This window comes from Electrona antarctica (assembly GCF_951216825.1).
Source record: "Electrona antarctica genome assembly, chromosome: 5".
Classification (NCBI taxonomy): domain Eukaryota; kingdom Metazoa; phylum Chordata; class Actinopteri; order Myctophiformes; family Myctophidae; genus Electrona; species Electrona antarctica.
The window spans coordinates 6,248,165-6,270,068 of record NC_136810.1 but is presented as its reverse complement, the minus strand read 5'-3'; the positions used below and the strand labels follow the sequence as shown (position 1 = coordinate 6,270,068).

At 42.9% G+C, this 21,904-nt stretch overlaps 1 protein-coding gene across 1 annotated transcript; it reads right to left on the bottom strand.

The window, feature by feature from the left end:
- Window positions 1–1,941: 1,941 nt before the first annotated feature.
- On the bottom strand, window positions 1,942–19,924 carry LOC306923576 (neuroepithelial cell-transforming gene 1 protein-like). The gene is made up of 12 exons (XM_079501758.1): window positions 19,572–19,924; window positions 17,234–17,300; window positions 16,529–16,588; window positions 15,767–15,877; window positions 14,763–14,930; window positions 14,240–14,302; window positions 14,043–14,139; window positions 11,248–11,324; window positions 8,713–8,970; window positions 7,149–7,319; window positions 4,623–4,809; window positions 1,942–2,832 (listed from the first exon to the last, which is right to left on the bottom strand). Exons 1-12 carry the CDS (start codon window positions 19,736–19,738, stop codon window positions 2,525–2,527), a joined length of 1,734 nt encoding a protein of 577 aa, XP_079357884.1. The 5' UTR covers window positions 19,739–19,924; the 3' UTR covers window positions 1,942–2,524.
- Window positions 19,925–21,904: the final 1,980 nt, after the last annotated feature.

Here is a 21,904-nt window from a genome sequence, read left to right as displayed (position 1 = left end):
TAGGTTAACACGGACATTGCTGTTTGTCCTCTGTATTGACCAACATTTCAACTGCATAAGTGGTCCTCTAATTGAGATTGGTGCCATGTCCCAGCTACTGTATATTGGCAGTTCTAGAGGTGACATTACAGTGTTTGAAATGACCTCAGGCCAATCTTATCACTATTGTTAGTTGTAGGCATATGTTTCTAATTTGTGGAGGTGCCATTTAAATATGAGTTGAATAAAAGCATGCCTCCTGGGATTACAATAATCAAATGAGGTGTATGATCTATGTTTATTTAAGAACGCTGACGTGTTTCAGCAGTAGCCTCCTTCAGAACACTTTTTAGTCTTTTTTGATTGATTGATTGATTGAAATATGTATTAACAGTTTGCAGAATTACAGTACATTTCAAGCACAAACTCAATACAAAGACTGTTAACTGTAAGTGGACGACCCAATTAAGCATTACACTTGTTTACAAGAGGGTCCACCATGTTCAATTCATCAAAAAGTCTGCTCTGAAGGTTACTGCCGAAACACGTCAGCGATCTCAAATAAACGAGAAATTGCAGCTGAGCCAGTCTTGCATTTTGCCGCTTTTCCCCCCCATTTAGTTGGTTTATGAGTTAAATTATCAGACTATGTATGGCCATTTATTATGGGCATATCGGTGGTTCTGGAAAGTCCTTGTGCAGTGGCAAACCATGGTAAACGTCTGCAAACTGAGTTACTTAGTCCAACAGTGGACTAAGTAATCAAATGGCTGGTGTGGGGAATTTCATACATGTGAACTAGTCACGTGCATGCATGTAGAGATTCTGTGCATTTATTGTATGTTATAGGCTATACAACTTAAGGGATTTGCTAGAATTATTACATTCTAAATAAAGTGATGGGGAAATTTAGATTGCAATTACATAGGTTTCAATGATGCTTCAAACTTAAAGGAATTATCAAATAGGCCTACTGGATCTGTTGATATTGGGTTTCTGTTATCTGGAATACATTAACTGGTAAAACTAGTCCAGATCATAATGTGGAAAAGGTGTAAACTGAGCCAATTGTTTTAAGTTATGTCTAGACAGTGATATTTGAACAATCAGGTTTAGAGGGGATGTTTGGTTGCATGAGTCTTGTAGATTGTTGGTTATTGTCATAGCCTCATACTCAGGAAATCAACCATGATAGTGTACAAATACATCTTTATTTCACCACATACTGTACATGTAGTTTGTCAGTCCAGTTAAGAAATGTTGACCATCATGTTTACACAGCTCGTGAGAGATGAAGTTCGCACACCAGGTCTTGAGCTCCAAACTTTATTTCATATATAATTATGTAATATCTATATGAAATAAAGTTTGGAGCTCAAGACCTGGTGTGCGAACTTCATCTCCTCTCACCTGTAAGTATTTTGGTTTCACACCTGTAGAATGTTTTGAGATGTGCGCGCTTCCCTGCTGGATCCTACACATACACACTTGTCACAGAGCTATGCCTGTGGGCTGTGGCTAATTTAAGTAACAAGATGTACTAACATCTCTCCATTTTATTGTAGATCTTGGCTGTCATTCTTCAATCTTGCTCTGCACTAGTGAAGTAGCTGCAGCTGTTTGTAAACAAACACTTATAAACCTGTAAACTAGGCATGAAATTGATGCAGAGATGCAAGATTGAGTATAATTTCCATAATATTGTAAAAGTGAAATTTATCAAGACTGAGCAACCACGTGGGCTATTCCTCACCTACAATAATCAGAAAGTTTCAGTTGGGACTGTACAGCTGGACTAAACAGATTGTTTCCAGACAAGCTGTTTGGTTGACAAGTTGTTAGGCCAACTTGTCAACCAATGCTGTAACTTCAGTCTGCCCATATAGGTCACCTTACCAAACAGCCTTCTCCAAAAAAAGACAAAAAGTTTACCCTTCAGTTTAACAAGTGAGACCAATAGGATACATGTTCGCCAAATTTAGTAAAGAATCCTTCTTAAGAGCTATAGTAGTGGTATATAACAATGGTTTCTTTTTTTTTAACATACAAAACAATGCAAAACAATTACAGATTTCATAGCTGTAAACTAAATACATTTCAGTCACACTGGCACATGATTCATTTGTAAACCAATACACTTTTTTTTTAAATGAACACTCAAGAATATTGGACGGATTTCTTTCATAGCTGCTAAACAGTTACTACCACAAGAGCTTTTTACTAAGCAAGCAAGGAAACAATATAGTGTGTATAGATAGGTCATAAACACCCTACTGTGTGTTCACAACCATCTACTTTGCTGCGGAACTGCATGAAATGCAAAACAATTCTGCATCAAACAAACGTTTCACAGAGCTGAAATATTATGTCTTCAACATTGCTATAAATGTAAATGCCCATTCTATGTTTTATTTCTACGGTATAGCTAAAACAGAGGTGGCATGACCATTCATTCATTCACATGAAGGATTCCAAGAGATTTTTTTTTAATACACAGTCCATATGCTAAAGATCCAGACTCTGCTCAAGAGGATCTTCTAGAGGTCTAGACCCCAGTTTCCTTCCTCTCTAGCGAGCTGCAGAACTTCTTCTCCAGCCCAGTGCCGGAGTGCGTCCGGGGGCCTAGTTTCGAGCTGGAGACATGAGGGCAGTTCTCGTCGGTTTCTTCATCACAGACGCTGATGTCTGAGGCTGTGGAGGAGCGGCGTTGATCTCTGATGACTCCCTGGTGCTGGGCCATGGCGCTGCGCAGGCAGTTGAGCCACTGCTGTCTGTGATAGACATCGTTGACCTGCAGGGTGTGGGACTGGCCGTGGGACGGATCCACAGAGCTCACACGGAATATGTTCTTAGCTGCAAGAAGAGGGACATGGTGAATGTTGAAAAGCCCAGACTGGTCATAATATCAAGACACGCTCACGTCAAAGTAGATTGACCATTTATTACAACAAATGGTATACAGTTAAACTTAGTGTTAAAGCCACCGCCCTCTGGGAGATATTCTGAGTTTTGTTGAAGCAGCATGCTAAGCAGAATCAGAGAGCATTATCAAAACCCCCCGTGGGTATACAAGAACAGCACGTATCAAGACGGTTAACCCATTTTGGGCGGGAACCCCTTTGTGTTTTAACTAAGCATTATGTTATACTTTAGCTATTGAAAAAGCTCAGAGCTTGTAGGTCTGCTATTTTTGAAAAATCGTAAAAATGCAGCACAAATCTTTGAATATATATTCTTTCAGAGCGAACGTTTTTTCAGGCCTAATGGGTTAATGAGATGAACTTGAATGCATTTTAACGTTAAAGCCATGAATCGGATTAAAGCTATATCAACATTGAATTCTAGTTTACTTAGAGCCATGCACACACGAATTCCAGTGCAACATTCAGTTACACGTTTGAGCAATACGTAAGCAATACATCATTGACATTAATATTTAGCTTGAATCAGCAGACATATTTCCCCAAGTATTTGAGCCTATGCCAGACTGTGATCAAAAGGTGGCGGCTGTTGTGGACTCCGGAGGCAAGCTTTGTCAACAGCCGCCGCAGTAGCAGCTGTGATGGATGAAGCAGCTGTAGTAGTGAAGCAGAGAGCCATATTTAAAGGAATGCTCTGTTAAGAGCGTGAGCTCTGATTGGAGTATGAATGTGTGACGTAATGATCAGCTGAGATGAGAATGAGAATAGGAACTGACTGACAGTTGATTACAGCTTAGGCATGCGACTCACGTGTATAAACTAACGCTGTGCTTCATTTATCAACTAAAACGTCTTGTTTTGAGTCTGATGTCCATTTAAATTACACGATAATCAGAGCTGACCATCCGACTCTGCAACTGAAAACCTGACCAGACCAACATTATGGACTAATTTGGACATCCTGTCCTTCTAGCTTTGTGTCGCCTGGTCCCTGAGCAAGACACTTGAGGACTGATTATACAGCCAAATGTTCTAATGCAAAGTTCTCTTTATTTTCCATGACCACTCTGTTTGCCATGCCTTAGTTGTAATGTTGTGGTTGACAGTTTGACACTACAGCCACAAGGAAACAAATATCAAAGTCAGATAAAAGCATAATGAATTGCATTTTTATAGCGCTTTTCCTCAAGTGCTCAAAGCGCTTTACAATGGTTCATTCATTCATACATTGGGAGGTGAAGCGGCAAACAGTCGACACCAGCGTCCTCACTTCCCACACCAATGGTGGCGAGCTCACACCGACCGACTCATTGGAGGCAATGTAGGGTTCAGTGTCTTGCCCAAGGACACTTCGACATGTGGACAGGAGGAGCCGGGATTCGAACCGCCGACCCACGGATCATTGGACGACCTGCTCTACCTCCTGAGCCACAGCCGCCCACGAGCATGACATGACAGAGGCTGTCTCTCCCTGAATGTGTGTGGGGATAACCGATTTATCCTGTGTGCATACATAGACAGTAGGTGTGTAGTCACCGGCAGAAGCGTAGCATGCATTGTGCCACTCGGGCACAGGCCCAGTCAATTGAGTTCTTGCCCAGTCAAGCTTCTCAAAGACGTGGGCGAAAAACAAAACAAAGCAACACTTGGCAGCCCTCACACTATGCATGCAAATTTCTGTTGTAACGAATCACGGCTCTAAGGTACATAGATTCAACATACCTTTCTCCCCATTGGTGAACGCTCCTCTGAAGGAACCACCCATGCGTACTTCCCCGTCCTGAAGTTCTTCCAGTGCCAAGTCCCGAATTGGAATGGGTTGCCGATAGACCTGGAAACAACTCCTCTCATTGCGAGTCACTGGTCGTGACAGAACCAAAAGTTCGGAGAACAGGAACACGTGCAGTTTCTAAAATACAACATGAAAACCAAGCGTGAATTTCACATTAACAGAGAGGAAAATGTTTACTTGTAGAACACGCTTTTCAGCTAAGTTTTATTGTGTGCGTTTAAGTAATGCTGCATGTACCAAGCATAAATAAGACAAAGCTTCGTTCACACTGGCAGAAGCTGGAAAAATAAAGCACGCTACAATGATTTTGAAGCAGCTTTTCTTTCAGAAAGTGGGCAAGCCCAAGGTATCTGTCACACAACTTGCAGCTGTAGTGCTTTTAATTTGTACGAGACAGAAAATAGTCAGCATTTTAAAGTGCGCGCCTGTTCTACCGCTGTGCTCGGGGTGGGAGAGCGAGAGGTGGGTTGGTCAACTTGGTCACACAATGTGCATTGCAACCCATTTAAAGGTTATTTCATTTATAAAAGTATGTTGTTGCCCGATGATTGTAAACGGCTCTCTCTCACTCACACACACAGTTCGATGGCTCAGAGCAGAGAGAGCCTCTCTGCAGTCTCAGAAACCTGTGTGGTGTCGGGTTTGGTGATAAAAGGTTATTAATTAAACGAAATGTTAATGAAAGTACATCGTTTTTTTCACGTCTGTCAATCTACATCTGCTAATTTAAAAGCCTTAATATTCGTTTTTATGGGTGGGTGTTAGGCATGTAACGATACACTCAACTCACGATACGATACGTATCACGATATTAGGTTCACGATACGATTTTTCACGATATTTTCAACACAATTATTTTCCAGACAAATTAAAAAAATATGATTTATCTTCCCCCCAAGCATTTTTCACAATTTTTATTTAACTACATTGCAAAAGTAACACTGGTATTTTTGTGTGTGCGCAGTATTATACATGAGCGTCAATCAGCTGGATGCATGCTCACACCTGTAACTGCCAGACTGCAGGCCTCTGTGAGCCGCCTCTGTTATAGTCTAGGTCCGTCCAGGCCAGCTGCAGCATACATACTGCCACGAAGGCTAACGCCAGGGCTCCACCGGACGCGTTGCGTCTCCGTCGCGTGAGTCAAAAAACGCACCGGTTCAATTTTAATGCACGCGTCGCGTCTCCGTCAACGCAACGCGGGCAGTGGAGCCACCCTTCATTGATTAAAAAGGGAACATTCCCCGACGGTGACGGAGACGCGACGCTGACGCGCCCGGTGGAGCCCGGCCGTAACACTGCAGCTACCGCCCACGACCCCACAGGCATTTTATATTTTTTAATGATTTATCTTCCCCCCCCCAAGCTTTTTTCACATTTTTTATTTAACTACATTGCAAAAGTAGTATTACTTTTCATGTAAAATTACTTAATTTCTGTGCAACAACTGTAAACATGCTTTCATGTTTAAACCTAGCTCGAGTTAACATTTCTTCTTTTCTTTGATGGCATCTAACGCCAGGGCTCCACCGGACGCGTTGCGTCTCCGTCGCGTCGCGTCAAAAAACGCACCGGTTCAATTTTAATGCACGCGTCGCGTCTCCGTCAACGCGGGCTGTGTAGCCACCCTTCATTGATTAAAAAGGGAACATTCCCTGACGGTGACGGAGACGCGACGCTGACGCGCCTGGTGGAGCCCGGCCGTTAGGATAGATGTAGACCTATTTGACAGTGCAGAAACATAATTGCCTTCCTTGATGTATTAATGAGCATCAATAACGACCATCACCTGTGTCAGACACATACAGCTCCCCTCTGCAGGCCTCTACAGAGGGGAGCTGAAAGTGACTGCATGGAGTCCGTCTCATTTCTCTCCAAAAGCATGTGAATATGATGGAATATGATTACAGCTCACATTTCATATGACACACTAGCCCCCCTCGATATTAATTTTTAATAAATCGATACATATCGTCGGGATATAATATCGATATATATCGATATACGATATATCGTTACATGCCTAGTGGGTGTGTGTTCAGTCCACCGGCACCGTCCACGGCCAGCGCCTCAGACCACGCTGTGCTTCGATTGGCTAGAAGCAGCTTCTAAAAGCAGGAACCTAGAACCCAGCTTTTAGAAGCTGGTAGAAAAAAAAGCAAACTAGAAAAAAAGCTAGCTTCAAAATGAAGACACTAGTATGCATAGAGATAACATGGAAGCTAGAAGGAAGAAGCTGCTTCTAGCTGGGGCGGTGTTGTCTTCTACATCCTGACAGTTTTCTGAAAAGCTATGTTTCTATGTCAGTCATTCTTCGATTTTTCAAAAATAGCAGACCTACAAGCTCGTAGCGCGCCACTCGGTGGCGCGCTATGAGCTTGTAGATCTGCTATTTTTTAATAGCTAAAGCATAACATAATGCTAACACCAAAAGGGCTTAAGAGTGAGATTCTTACTGAGCCACTCTTGTTCCGCAGCTCTCCGTGACATAGAAGACTCTTGCAGTCGTCTATGAGTGGGTCTCTCTGCTTATCGTCTAGGTACTCCAACTTGTCGATATAGTACTGGCACTCCGACTCCCCTTTCCTCAAGTTGATGTCACTCAGAATGCCCTGGATTATGGTAATCTGCATGGCCACATTATATTTGGTTATTTTATAAAAAAAATGACAAAAGAATGTATCACAATTACAATTTACAATTTAGGCATTTAGCAGACGCTCTTAATCCAGAGCGATTTACATTAAGCAAGAACAAAAAGCATGGGAATACATCACATATATAAAATGCATTTATCAAGAACATGCGTAAGCTAAGAACTAGGCCTGTCAGTCGATTAAAATATTTAATCGCGATTAATCGCATGATTGCCCATAGTTAATCGCCGATTAATCGCAAATTAATCGCATATTTTTTATCCGTTCTAAATATACCTTAAATCAGTGGTTTTTAAGATTTTTCATATCAAGGTCCATTATTTATTCTGCATTTGAGCCACGGACCACCATTTGATGACATTTAGCCTTCCAGACCCAAACTAAAGAACTGTATTGATGAGAGAGATAACAGGCTGTATGTTGATCAAAATAACATTTTTTCTAAGTTCTCTAATTGTGTAGACTTCTTGTAAATTAACTTTAAGTAATGCATTTGTTTAACAATTATTCAACTCTTGAGAGTTAAAGATCTATAAGGGTTCATTTGGTTACCAACCCTCCATCATTTAGCTGTGGGCCACCTGGAATCCCCTCAGGGACCACTGGTGGTCTTTTCAAGTTTTAAATACTCAACATGGGAGAATGCTTGCTTTATTGCAAATGCCATGGAAGGGGGAAACAAAATCATAAACTCAACACACACACACACACACACACACACACACACACACACACACACACACGAGAGCCCCTGACCCTCTCTCCTGCAAGTCAACATTAGCTTTAGCACTCATTAGCATGGTCTGTGTAGCATGATTAGCATCAAGCTTCCACAACTAACTAACTATGTTTGTCAACCAAAACTGCCAGAGTTTTGCTTTTGCCCAATGCCCACTTCAAAGAGCTTCTGATCTAACACATTGTGAAGCAAATTAATTAATAACGAGCCGAACGGAGGCATTCAGCCTCTGCTCACAGCTCAACTGTGCGCAGCCCTATAGTACTGACGGTCCGGAGTCCGGACTGAGTGTGGGAATGGTAGAGAGAGAGTGGGGGGGGGGGGGGGGGGATGAGAGAGAGGCGGGGCTATTGGAATCTGCCTGCCTGCATTCAGATGCATGCGTCTCTCAACCGTTCTGTCAAACTTCACCGTGCGTTAATCGCGCGTTAATTAAATTAACGCCGTTAAAAGGACGTTGAGTTAACGCACGATTAACGCGTTAACTTTGACAGCCTTACTAAGAACGTAACTAGAACATATCTATATAATGACACTATACTGTACATTACAAAAACAAAGCAGTATTCATTCTGTTATCCATTGCCATTGAACATCACAATAATATGCAATAAGTTAACATACAGCTCTTTCCAGATGGGGTACATCCGGGTGGTCGGGCGGCGTGTGTCTGAGGATCTCTCGGAGTAGCAGCGGGTATTTGACCAGACGTGAGCGGGGGATGTCCAGGAAGCTCCAGAGGTCCAGCTTCCTGCTGAAGGGCGACTCCAGACAACGCTGCAGGAAGTCCTGGACCCGTCTGTCCTGCTTCTTCTGGTCCAACAGGGCCTTGGCGGCCAGCTGATTGCTGCAGTAGCCTTTGTAAGCATTCAAGCCAGGCAACTGAAAAAGACACAATGTTTTGTTCAGACAGCAGGAAAACCCTCATTTGATTATCAATCCTCCAGTTTTCTGAAATAAATATTTTCACGATTTTTCAAAAATAGCAGACCTACAAGCTCGTAGCGCGCCACTCGGTGGCGCACTATGAGCTTGTAGATCTGCCATTTTTCAAAAGCTAAATTATAACAATGTTTAAAACACCAAAAGGGGTTCCCGCCCCAAATTGAGTTAAATGCAACTTGATCAAATCAGATTTGTATTCAGTCTTTGTCGACCTATCTGCATTTGTTGCTGTGTTATAATAAACTTTATTTATATAGCACTTTTTTTAAACAATGTTCCAAAGTGCTTAACAACAGAAAATAAAACAATCAATCAATCACAAACATGATCACAGCCAAAAATAAACAACATTATCAGAGGGGAAAAAAGGTATCAAGTGCTGGGGGTTCAAAATAACCTGACTCCGCCAGATTGCGGCAGTACCGAGTTCACCAGTTCCCTCCTCCTGCATCTGGGATCAAATTCCCTCCTCCTGCCTGCATCTGGGATCTCTCAGGCAGAAACGATGAACCCGGAAGCAGCAGGACAAAAATCTCCATAATAATTTCGAGTTGTAGTCTTGTTAGGTTGTGTATACATTTGCGCTGTGGCACAGCTTCAATATGTCATAAGTCTCGCGTTGATCCCGCCTCTAGCGGCCGCATATCGCTCCGGACAGAATTCGACCGGAGTACATCGTCTCTGCCTGAGAGAGCCCAGACTCGCCCTCTGGCAGAATGCAAATGTTGTCCAGCAGGGGGAGTGGTTGCACCAGGCTAGGTTAAAAAGGCCTCTGTATAAATGTCTTTAATTTTGTTTTAAAAATTGTGAGGGAACTGGCAACCCTGTGGTCAAGTGGGAGTCTGTTCCAGAGTCTAGGGGCCCTGGCTGCAAAGGCCCTGTTCCAGAGTCTAGGGGCCCTGGCTGCAAAGGCCCTGTTCCAGAGTCTAGGGGCCCTGGCTGCAAAGGCCCTGTTCCAGAGTCTAGGGGCCCTGGCTGCAAAGGCCCTGTTCCAGAGTCTAGGGGCCCTGGCTGCAAAGGCCCTGTTCCAGAGTCTAGGGGCCCTGGCTGCAAAGGCCCTGTTCCAGAGTCTAGGGGCCCTGGCTGCAAAGGCCCTGTTCCAGAGTCTAGGGGCCCTGGCTGCAAAGGCCCTGTTCCAGAGTCTAGGGGCCCTGGCTGCAAAGGCCCTGTTCAAGAGTCTAGGGGCCCTGGCTGCAAAGGCCCTGTTCCAGAGTCTAGGGGCCCTGGCTGCAAAGGCCCTGTTCCAGAGTCTAGGGGCCCTGGCTGCAAAGGCCCTGTTCCAGAGTCTAGGGGCCCTGGCTGCAAAGGCCCTGTTCCAGAGTCTAGGGGCCCTGGCTGCAAAGGCCCTGTTCCAGAGTCTAGGGGCCCTGGCTGCAAAGGCCCTGTTCCAGAGTCTAGGGGCCCTGGCTGCAAAGGCCCTGTTCCAGAGTCTAGGGGCCCTGGCTGCAAAGGCCCTGTTCCAGAGTCTAGGGGCCCTGGCTGCAAAGGCCCTGTTCCAGAGTCTAGGGGCCCTGGCTGCAAAGGCCCTGTTCCAGAGTCTAGGGGCCCTGGCTGCAAAGGCCCTGTTCCAGAGTCTAGGGGCCCTGGCTGCAAAGGCCCTGTTCCAGAGTCTAGGGGCCCTGGCTGCAAAGGCCCTGTTCCAGAGTCTAGGGGCCCTGGCTGCAAAGGCCCTGTTCCAGAGTCTAGGGGCCCTGGCTGCAAAGGCCCTGTTCCAGAGTCTAGGGGCCCTGGCTGCAAAGGCCCTGTTCCAGAGTCTAGGGGCCCTGGCTGCAAAGGCCCTGTTCGCCCTTGGTCACCAGATTAGTTTTAGGGACCACTAGAAGGGCTAAGTTGGAGGACCTCAAGCAGCGGACCGGCACATGTGGTTCCAGGAGATCTGATATAGATATATATATATATATATATATATATATATATATATATATATATATATATATATTCAGGTGCCAGGCCGTTAAGGGCTTTAAAGGGGGGGGGGGGGGGTCAGACTTGATAAAAAACAATCTGATTCCAATCTGGATGGGCCAAAAGTGTGATTTGGGCTGCCAGTCTGATCATAGCCCAAGTACCAATTACAACCATGACATTTCATATGGTGCGATGGGTCCAGTAAACTGCACTGTGTAGCATCAGTTCTAATAGTTTTGTCATCCCAATAAAGACATTCTATCATAAACAGTAAAGCATGCGTTTGTGTGCTGTTGTCCTACTTACCCAGTCTATAACAATCTGTCCGACCAGACCTACTGTTCCATCCAGGCCAGTGCCTTTGGTGAGCTTCATCAATAGTTCTGCAGAGACAAAACCATCTCATTAGAAGAACAGACATTGTATTTGTCACTGAACACAGGTTTAAAAAAATGGAATACTGTGAAGAAATCACCATTTACTCCTCAGTTTTTGCAGAGCATGAATGTTTTAATCTGAATGCCACATTAAATCAGATTGCCACATTTTGACCTGAGATCAGATTCTAAAAATGTCTTCTACATCCTGACAAAAAGCTATGTTTCTATGTCAGTCGTTCTTCGATTTTTCAAAAATAGCAGACCTACAAGCTCGTAGCGCGCCACTCGGTGGCGCGCTATGAGCTTGTAGATCTGCTATTTTTCAATAGCTAAAGCATAACATAATGCTAACACCAAAAGGGGTTCCCGCCCAAAATTGGTTAAGAAATTAGGATCACATCAAATCAATCAAAATATGATACTTAACAGAAATGTCAATCTTCAATACTTGGTTGGGAATCCCTTTGCCTTCATCACTGCCTCGATACGCCGTGGCATTGAGGCAATCAGAAAACTTTTCCATGATATTCATATTTTTTGGAAAGGTGCTGGCTGTACCTCCATCATACACAGTCAGATACACATGTATTCCAGTGCAATACATAACTTTTATACTGGTCCAAAATTATATTTGTCCTTAGATTTATTATGTTCAAACCACTCCCTTCCAAAAAACGTTACCAGAGCATCAAATCTCGCACCACCCGTCTCAGTAACAGTTTCTTCCCCCAGGCAGTCAGGCTGAACAGCTGACCTTGAACTGTATTGCACTGTATTGTCACTTCACTTTTGTGTTTTTGTCTTTTTCTTTGCACTATAGATGTTTGTTTATGTCCTGTGTATTTAAGACTGAGAGTGCTCTGAGAAAAATCATTTTCATTGTATTTATACTTTGTATCTATACATATGACAAATAAACCTGAACCTGATATATGCATGAACACCTGGCATGGCTGAGAAGATTCTAGTGCACAGACATTGACTAGAAGAGCCTCCTCTGGTCAGTATCCTCAGCTCCTAGTGCACAGACATTGACTAGAAGAGCCTCCTCTGGTCAGTATCCTCAGCTCCTAGTGCACAGACATTGACTAGAAGAGCCTCCTCTGGTCAGTATCCTCAGCTCCTAGTGCACAGACATTGACTAGAAGAGCCTCCTCTGGTCAGTATCCTCAGCTCCTAGTGCACAGACATTGACTAGAAGAGCCTCCTCTGGTCAGTATCCTCAGCTCCTAGTGCACAGACATTGACTAGAAGAGCCTCCTCTGGTCAGTATCCTCAGCTCCTAGTGCACAGACATTGACTAGAAGAGCCTCCTCTGGTCAGTATCCTCAGCTCCTAGTGCACAGACATTGACTAGAAGAGCCTCCTCTGGTCAGTATCCTCAGCTCCAATAACACATTTTTAGGTGAATAGCACTCTTGAATTCTCTGCTTAAAAATACCGTATCTGCTGTCAAGAACAAACGTACTCAAGTAACTTTCATTGTCTCCACCAGGCCGAAGGCATGGGGAGAGAGTATGTTTTGCACTCCGTCCGTCCATGCGCGTGTCCGTCCATTCGTCTGTTACCAGCTAATCTCCGGCACCGTTAACCCAGTCGATGCCAAATTTTGCACACACACACACTCCCTGGATGCCAACGATGAACCTCTGCCCCCACAAAAAGGCTCAAATCATGAACGGAGCGTGCAATTCTGTAAATCTTTCACAGACTTTCCTACTAGGCTGAGGAATATATCCCACTCTTTTCACATTGGCCGGTTATAGCGCCACCAACAGGTGGATTTTTGCAAAACACTTTTTTGGAACAAAATGCCTCAAATCATCCAATTGTCATCCAAGGCATAAGAAGAAATGTCACCCTTTTCACATTGGCCACCAGGAGGCCACAACCTGACCTGCCCTGGTGGAGACCTGTGCCCCGAGGGGCACTTTTTCTAGTTGGTTTTTGTTTTGTTTTTAGTGGTTGGTTTGAGCAGTGTTTCTAATTTTGACAATAAAGGCTTTCGTGTCTCTATTCTATATTTACTTCATCACAGAGGTTGCCCTCTGGTGGCGGGCGGGTGGTGTTACAGCATGACACACACAGACAGTTTTGGCCAGCTTCTATAGTTAGTGCTCACTTCGTTCGCAACCAGCCACCCACCAGTGACAAATCAACAGCTGGAATGCACCCTCCTGTTTATGCTAGGGATCGTACCATCAACATTTAACCACTTAAGTCCTATAGACTTTGTCATACGGCAAACCGTGAATGACATGATGCAACGGGTTGTGACCTTGTAGATACAGAATGCTATTTTGCCTCTACGCCGTGAATGACATGATGCAACGGGTTGTGACCTTGTAGATACAGAATGCTATTTTGCCTCTACGCCGTGAATGACATGATGCAACGGGTTGTGACCTTGTAGATACAGAATGCTATTTTGCCTCTACTACACAAGCGTATTTTCACGGGCATGGTCCCATGAACTTTGGGACCGTGACTAGACCTGGATAGTTTTTTTTATTTTCCGCTCCCCTCATGAGCAGAACTGGAGCAGACCTGATGCTGATCGAGGCGACAACACCTGCGTCACTCGCTCCCCATTTGAAAAGGACCTTTAGCCAGTTTAAATTGGTTAAATGACTGGATGCCCTCCCTACATAAGACCTAGAAATTAAACGAACAGCAAACTGGTTTAACAGTGACTCCCAAGTGTGAGTGGTAATGGCTTACCCTCGTGCAAAGGGATGTACGCATCCAGGTCCCCGAAGATATGAGTCAGTTCCTCCTCAGTCAAAATAGAAAGCTTCAACATGGGATCATGATATGCCTAAATTCACACAAAACACCAGTGAGAGAGTTAGTTATTAAAGCACCAAGACAAGTAAAAAAAATAAATTCTGTATGATCATTAAAATAATATTAAGCACCTTTCGTGCGAGCTGGAGGTCTTCAATGAGATCCTGCTCTCCTCTGTAAAGCTCATGAATGGCCTGGAGAGAATGCACCAAAGCGTCAATCACAGCATGAACCAGGAATGTGCTCTGTATTATTAACCCATTTTGACCTGAGATCAGATTCTAAAAATGTCTTCTACATCCTGACAGTTTTCTGAAAAAGCTATGTTTCTGTCAGTGGTTCTTTGATTTTTCAAAAATAGCAGACCTACAAGCTCGTAGCGCGCCACTTGGTGGCGCGCTATGAGCTTGTAGATCTGCTATTTTTCAATAGCTAAAGCATAACATAATGCTAACACCAAAAGGGGTTCCCACCCAAAATGGGTTAAAGCCCCAAAACATCCCAAGACTGAAAATATTTTTTTGCAAATCTGCACTGATCTGATCTCATTAAATGACCCCTATGAAATCCTCAGGACTAAAATCAGTCCCCAGGACTGAGAACTTTAAGCCCTGAATGCGCTCTGTATTTTTAAACCCAGTGAGTGCTCATTACCTCTTGTCTCTTGATCTCTTTTAGGGAGAACGTGTTCTTCTGATGGATGTCCATCGACTCAGACCACAGCGTGCTATTTCTTCGTTTGGTGGGGGTGGGGCCCGCTGCCTTGCTGCTTGCTTTGAGACACAGTCCTGGTGACTTGTTATCACCGCGCTGCGCCATTGACTAAGGGAGTCGGGACATAATTAAAAGGTGCCATTATGATCACACAAAGGGAAGATATTGCATTAGTTTATGCCGGCATTATGGGCATTATTAAGGGTCGGATCAGACAGGATGCGTTTTGTTTTCACAGTCCTCTTTCTGTTCACACCAATGTCCATTTAAGGGTTGGAACAGGCATTCTGTCTATGCCTACGGCAAGCCTAGAGAACAAAATTACCGTCCTAAAACGAAGTTAAAAGAAATTAAAACTCAAAGCGAAATAGGTGCTGCAAGCTGTTATGTTTTGTACAATTTACAATTTAGGCATTTAGCAGACGCTCTTATTTCAGAGCGACTTACATTAAGCAATAACAAAAGCATGGCATACATCACATATATAAAAAGTAGTTATCATGAATCATGCGTAAACTAAGAACGTAACAGTGGAGTATCTATGTAAACTATACATACTATACTATATAATATATTATACATGTGTACTATAAAGTGCTATGACTACATAAAGTGCAATTCTAGAGCTGTCTACATAACAAGCTATAAGTCTGTTTAAAATACTATCTAAGTCTACATAATGTGCTATCTAAGGGGCTAGGCTAGGGCAAGTGCTACGGGCCATGGTGGAGTCTGAAGAGGTGGGTTTTCAGACTACGGCGGAAGATTGGGAGTGAGGCTGCAGTTCTGACTGTGATGGGAAGTGCATTCCATAGTTTTGGAGCCAGAAGGGAGAAGAGTTTGGGACGTGTGCACAAAAAAATGGCAGGGCACCACAGCGCATCCTGCAAAACACTGGCCTAACAAGACACTATAGAGTCCATTTTGGGTGAAAAGCCATGTACCTGAATGGTCTGTCCAAAGCGCCGAACTGCCCCATTCTTTGAGGGGGAGATCAGGTTGGCCAATGAAGACACTCTGGACAGAGCAGGTCGTCCACGCTTATGGTTCGGTTCCTGGAAGTACAGAAAACAAACCCACTCATTGTACTGAGGACACAGACTTAGTTCAGACCCATTCATTAGGCATGTAACGATATATCGTATATCGATATATATCGATATTAATCCTGACGATATGAATCGATTCATTGAAATTAGAAAATCGATTTTCAAAAAGAAAAAACTTGTGAAATGTGAGCTTTAGTCATATTCCATCATATTCAAGTGTTTTTGGAGAGAAATGATAGTCACTTTCAGTAGTAGAGCACTGTAGAGGGGAGCTGTGTGTGTCTGTGCCCAGGTGATGATGGTCGTTGATACTCATCAAGGAAGGCAATTATGTTTCTGCACTGTCAAAAGTAATGCGACTTTTTTTGCAATGTAGTTAAATAAAAAATCTCAGGGGGGAAGATAAATTATATAAAATTTAAAAAACGGTAATTTCTTTAAAATATATATTTTTTTTTAAATCGTATCGTGAACCTCATATCGTGATACGAATCGTATCATGAGTTGAGTGAATCGTTACATGCCTAGTTTTCATTCCCCCCCATTACTTTTAGTCTCTTATTTAGACAAAATAGTAGGCGAGTCGCAGTCTCTCTCTCTCTCTCATTTGAACACTTCAAATGAATCTGTCCCTGAGACAGTTGGATTGACACTCACCTTGAGGTCAAAGCTGGACAGACTGACTGTGTCGTCATCCTTCTCCTTCCGTTTTCTTTTCTGCAGAGAAGTGAAGATGCACATTACTTTCACAAGTCCAATAAGTCGACAACAGATGTTGTCTAAAATTAATGATCGCTATCAATATCATTATGTCTCAAAGACCCAAAGCGATAATAATGAAATGCAAATAAAAGAATTAAATTAAATATTTCTAGTCAGTGAGACATGAATCATGGCCCGTTCAGCCTTATTATCACAACCACAATCTAATTGTCAAGCAATACAGAAATTGGTTAGTATGAAAGTCAAGAAGTGGATCATATAAGTCTTACACAGTGGCAATTAATGTTAACCCATTTTGGGCGGGAACCCCTTTTGTTTTTTTTAAACATTGTTATAATTTAGCTATTGAAAAATAGCAGATCTACAAGCTCATAGCGCGCCACCGAGTGGCGCGCTACGAGCTTGTAGGTCTGCTATTTTTGAAAAATCGTGAAAATGTCCCTCAAATTTGGAATATATTTTTTCAGAACGAACGTTTTTAACTCAAATCTTTGCTTCTGGAGGGTCCCTGGAACAACATATTTTCAGATGGGGGTCGGAGGCCAATTACAGATCATTTTTGGGGTCCTTGACATGAAATATTGAGTGATATAGGCCTAGAAACGTAGGTATTTCAGAGGCCTAAATGGGTTAACTCACTAGACTGAAGTCCCATGGTGTTCCTGGAGTCAGGAAGGTGAAGGAGCTTCCTCTCTGCAGTGGGGGCCTACAGGAAAGGACGGAAGTCGAGGAAAAATAATCAATCAATTGTTGCAGATTATGAATTCTGTGTTTTCATACATCAAACAGCCTCCCTTTTCCCTCATTTTTAATAGCAGGGAACACAGAAGCAAGGAAACATTTCCACCCTAAAGGGTGTGGTTGTAATGACGATGACGTAATTATTAACCTTCAGATCATAACATTTAAAATGAGAGAAACGGAAAGAGGTTGTTATGGCTGATGAACGTATGATCTGAGTGATGCATGCATGTAGAATGGGTAAACAAAACGTTACAGTGGCAAAACAAAGCGGTTGCACATAGTAACAGGGTAGTCTGTTTAGGAAAGTCAGTTCATGGAGGGCAGGCTGATATTATCAGCTATGGACACTTCCACTAAAGGCTAATTATACTTGGTTGCCCACTGTGTCTCAGCAGGTCACGTCGCATGCAGCTTGTAGATCTGCTCTTTTCGGTGTGCAACAGACACCAGTGCTCAACTAAGTCAGGCACTTTTAAGCCCTATAACCACACCAAAGGGTCACCATGCAACTCCTTGGGTCCAAACGGTTGCAAGGAGTTAACGCAAAACCGTCTCGAACCTTTGGTGTGGTTTGGGTCATTGAATTCCATGCGTTGAATCACTAGGGACGACGCGCGTCATCGTGCAACAGGACATATGATATCACACCGCAGGCGCAGGGACAACGCTAAAACTGTCTCGACCTGGCCTGGGCCATGGCTCAGTGGTCCAGGCACCTTGGCTGGTAATCCAGTCTGGCAGTGTGCCGCAGGTTCGACTCCCGATCCCGACGGCCTTTACTGCATGTCTTCCCCCCATCTCTCTCCCCATTTCCTGTCAGCCTACTGTCTGTCCCTCCATAAAATATATAAAATAAAGGCGAAAGCCACAAAAAAAACAACAAACAACTAAAAAAACTGTCTCGACCTGCCTGGTCAGGGCGTTACACTGTACTCCCACTGTGCAAAAACTTGCAAAAGTAGCTCCAATCCTCTGCAGCCTCCATGTCTTCAACGTAAATCATTATTAAATTGCAATTGCAAACATTTTCAAAATATTCACTTTCCCACAGTATGTTTTTAAAATGCATTTCAATAAAATGGTTTATGTTGAAAGTTTCCCATTAGGTGAGCAACACGACAAACCTTAGTGGTTTGTTTGTCTTGGGCGACTCCAGCACAAGGTACATCATTGTGTTCACTCACTGTCCAATATGTACTCAAGACTGTGAAAAAATGGTTGCTTGAAAATCAAAGCTGCAACCATTCATGATTATTTTAGGTGTATCTCTTTTTTATGCTGTATTAGAGAGCTTATTAGAGTAAACCTACCCTAATAATAGTTTAATCTTCTTATTTTGTATTCTTACTAGTCTTAATACGTTTGAAATGTACTAGGTAATATTTGTATGCTATGTCCTGTATGTCAGCCCTGTTTGTATTGTTTGATGTCTGGGGACTGCAGATGGAAATTAGCATGTTTTGCTAAATCTGGTATAATTACACTGCATTTTTAATGTAATGTTAATTAATATACATTGTCCCAACTAAATAAACGAATAAAGTAAAGTAAAGAAATATCATATTCTTCCAATTTCTTATTCTTATTTTGCCATGCAGCTTATGAATATTTGCCATTGTGTAACAATGGAACAATTGTAGTCCTGTGACTCCTGTCATCTGACCAGTTTCCTTTGCTTCTCCCTCTATTCTTCTTATCAGTGCAAAACATGTATTGGGAGCACCTGACAACTTGTGATATGACAACAAAGTTGAATAATAAAAAAAAATGTTTAAAGAATTTATAACGCACTTTACATATGAAACAAAGCTCTACAAAGTGCTACAAAGCAGAAAATAAAAATAAAAGATTAAGAATAAAAACAATTAATACATTCACCTAAGCTAAAAGGTTAAAAAGCACACAGGGCATTTAAAAGGTCCAAGGTTGAAATTGAAGAGTACGCAGAATAAGCATGAAACCCAGCCATGCCCTGTACCCGACTTATAACATACCCGAATTTATAACAATTAATATCCATCTAGTCTAACAACTGGCTGGACAGCTAATGTAATGTAGCATCATTGCTAGCAGGGGGCATCATAGCCTAGCTAGCGCTGGCCTGGCTGCATGGAAGTATTTATTGTATTTATTTCAATACCGCGGAAGCAACAAAGTAACAACGCAATACAACTTTACGACGGACCATCAAAAACAAGGAGCAACTTCGGAATTCAGTGTGATGATAATTTACTTTTTGGAGCTCTTTCGTCTTGTTGTCTGTGGGGGTGATGACGGAGGCTGCACCGCCGCACTGATAACACTGCTAATGGACGCCGTCCTCGAGGACATTCTGCGGAGGCTCTGCCTTTTGTTGTTACTAGCAGTGTGTTGTGCACCGTCCTCCTCCGTCCCGTCCATCTTAACGACGCTTCCTACTAGACGTGATGACAAGCAGCGATAGTAGCGAAGTAAAAGTAGTAGAAACGTACATGAAACCGGTCGGATATTTGATTTATGGCGAATACTACGGTGTGAGAGAACCGATGACAACAACAGCAACAGATACACACAATGACGGTGACGGCGGAAGTTTGAATATGGCGGATTCTTGAAAAGGGGCCAATCAGGACGAGGCTCTGGGCACGCGTTGCTTGGATACCATACGGTGGGAGGAGCGAGGATGGAGCTGGTCCAAAAACAACAGATCTACAAGATAACAAGTCGCCCGATGCGACGCCTTATTAGATTGTAGATCTGTTTTTTTTGTTTGGTTTTTTTTGTTTTTGTTTTTTTTCTACTTCTTTCTACTTCTTTCTACTTCTTCTCTCCCCCCAGCCGATCAAGCAGCTCTGGCCTGGGTCACCATAGATGTGGGTCACAGCATACTCTAAAAAGGTCACATTCTGGTCACTGGTGGGTGGGGTTGTAACTTGTAAACCGAGATAAAACTTGTGAATGTTTTAGGGCGGCTACTTTGTTAATAAATGACATGTTTTCACCACACTGTAGACCATGCAGCACAAATCTGTTGAAAGCTGTACTTTAATATTCTTTTATATTTTTGTGCAAATATGAAATGATCCCATGTCTGGCTCGGCTTTGGTTGGCGACATTAGTTTCACAAGTTGGTCTTGCACAATTCACAATTTATAATTTAGGCATTTAGCATCTTAATCCAGAGCGATTTACAGTAAGCAAGAACAAAAACATGGTAAATGTTAATGTAAATGCATACAAATAGTCGTCATGAATCATACGTAAGCTTAAGAACAGTCGAATATCTATCTAAGGAAACTATCTGTTGTGTGTTATGTCTACATAAAGTGCTATTTAAGTTACATAAGGCGAGCCTATGCATACGCCTGTAGGAGGTCGAGGCTAGAGAAAGTACTAGCCTACGGCAAGTGCTATGCCAGCTATGGGCTAAGATGGAGTCTGAAGAGATGCGACTGCGGCAGAAGATTGGGAGTGAATCTGCAGTTCTGATTGCAATGGGAAGTGCATTCCATAGTTTTGTCGCCTGTCGTCTTCTCCCCATCCCATGTTTGACTGATGCAGAGTGATGTAGGGTCATCATGGTCATGGAAAGGTCTTTGCCATTTATTAGTAGGCCTACATATCCCAAAGGCTGTTGTTTTTGTATTTTCCTGAATAAAATTAAATAACCTAATTGCTGAGATTACATTTTCTTTTAAAATGTAATCTCCTTTCTCATAACATAAGCCCAGATCATAGCAGCTTTAGTGGCCTGGAGATTGGGAGGTTAGGGTCAATGGTAAATGGTGCATTTATATAGCGCCTTTATCCAAGGCACTTTACAGAGATTGTGCATTACATTCACCCATTCACACACACACCGATGGCAGCGGAAACCATGCAAGGCACCAATTAGCACATCGGGAGCAATTAGGGGTTCAGTGTCTTGCTCAAGGACACTTCGACAGTAACTCTGCGGGAGCCCGGGTTCGAACTGGCAACCTTACGGTTACCATCCAGGCACTCTACCCCTGAGCCACCGCCGCCCCTAATCACTGGCCGAGTCATACTACTAGCTTCATGTTCTTTAATGTATAGGAGATATAGCTCCTGATCTATGGGCCACATTGCAACTTGCAACCCAGAATGTCTGTTTCCATAGAACAAATGCACAATATATAGTAGGCTTGCTTGAATACTTTATTAAGAGTTTGAAAGGACAGGCACTGAGTTCCACAGGAAAATGGAACTCAGTGTTTAAAAACTGAACCCAGAGTGTGTAAAAGTAAACCTCTGAGTAATTTCTGTGTATTTAGTATACTGCCATAGTAAGTAAGTAAGTAATGTATTTGTAGAGCACCTTTCAGTCACAAAGTGATTCTCAACAATACAAGTAAAACATGTGAATAATAAAATAAGAAGACAAAAATAAAACAATCAGTATTTAACCAATCAGCCAGTGAAATGTGACAACACAAACTCTGTAATCATAAAGGGCTAAGCCTGTTATTAGGTGGAATGGGAGATCATTCCATAGCCTGAGGGCACATGAGGGGCGAAACTCACAAAGGCTTGATCACCTTTAGTATAGTGCTGTGGGCAGGTCAC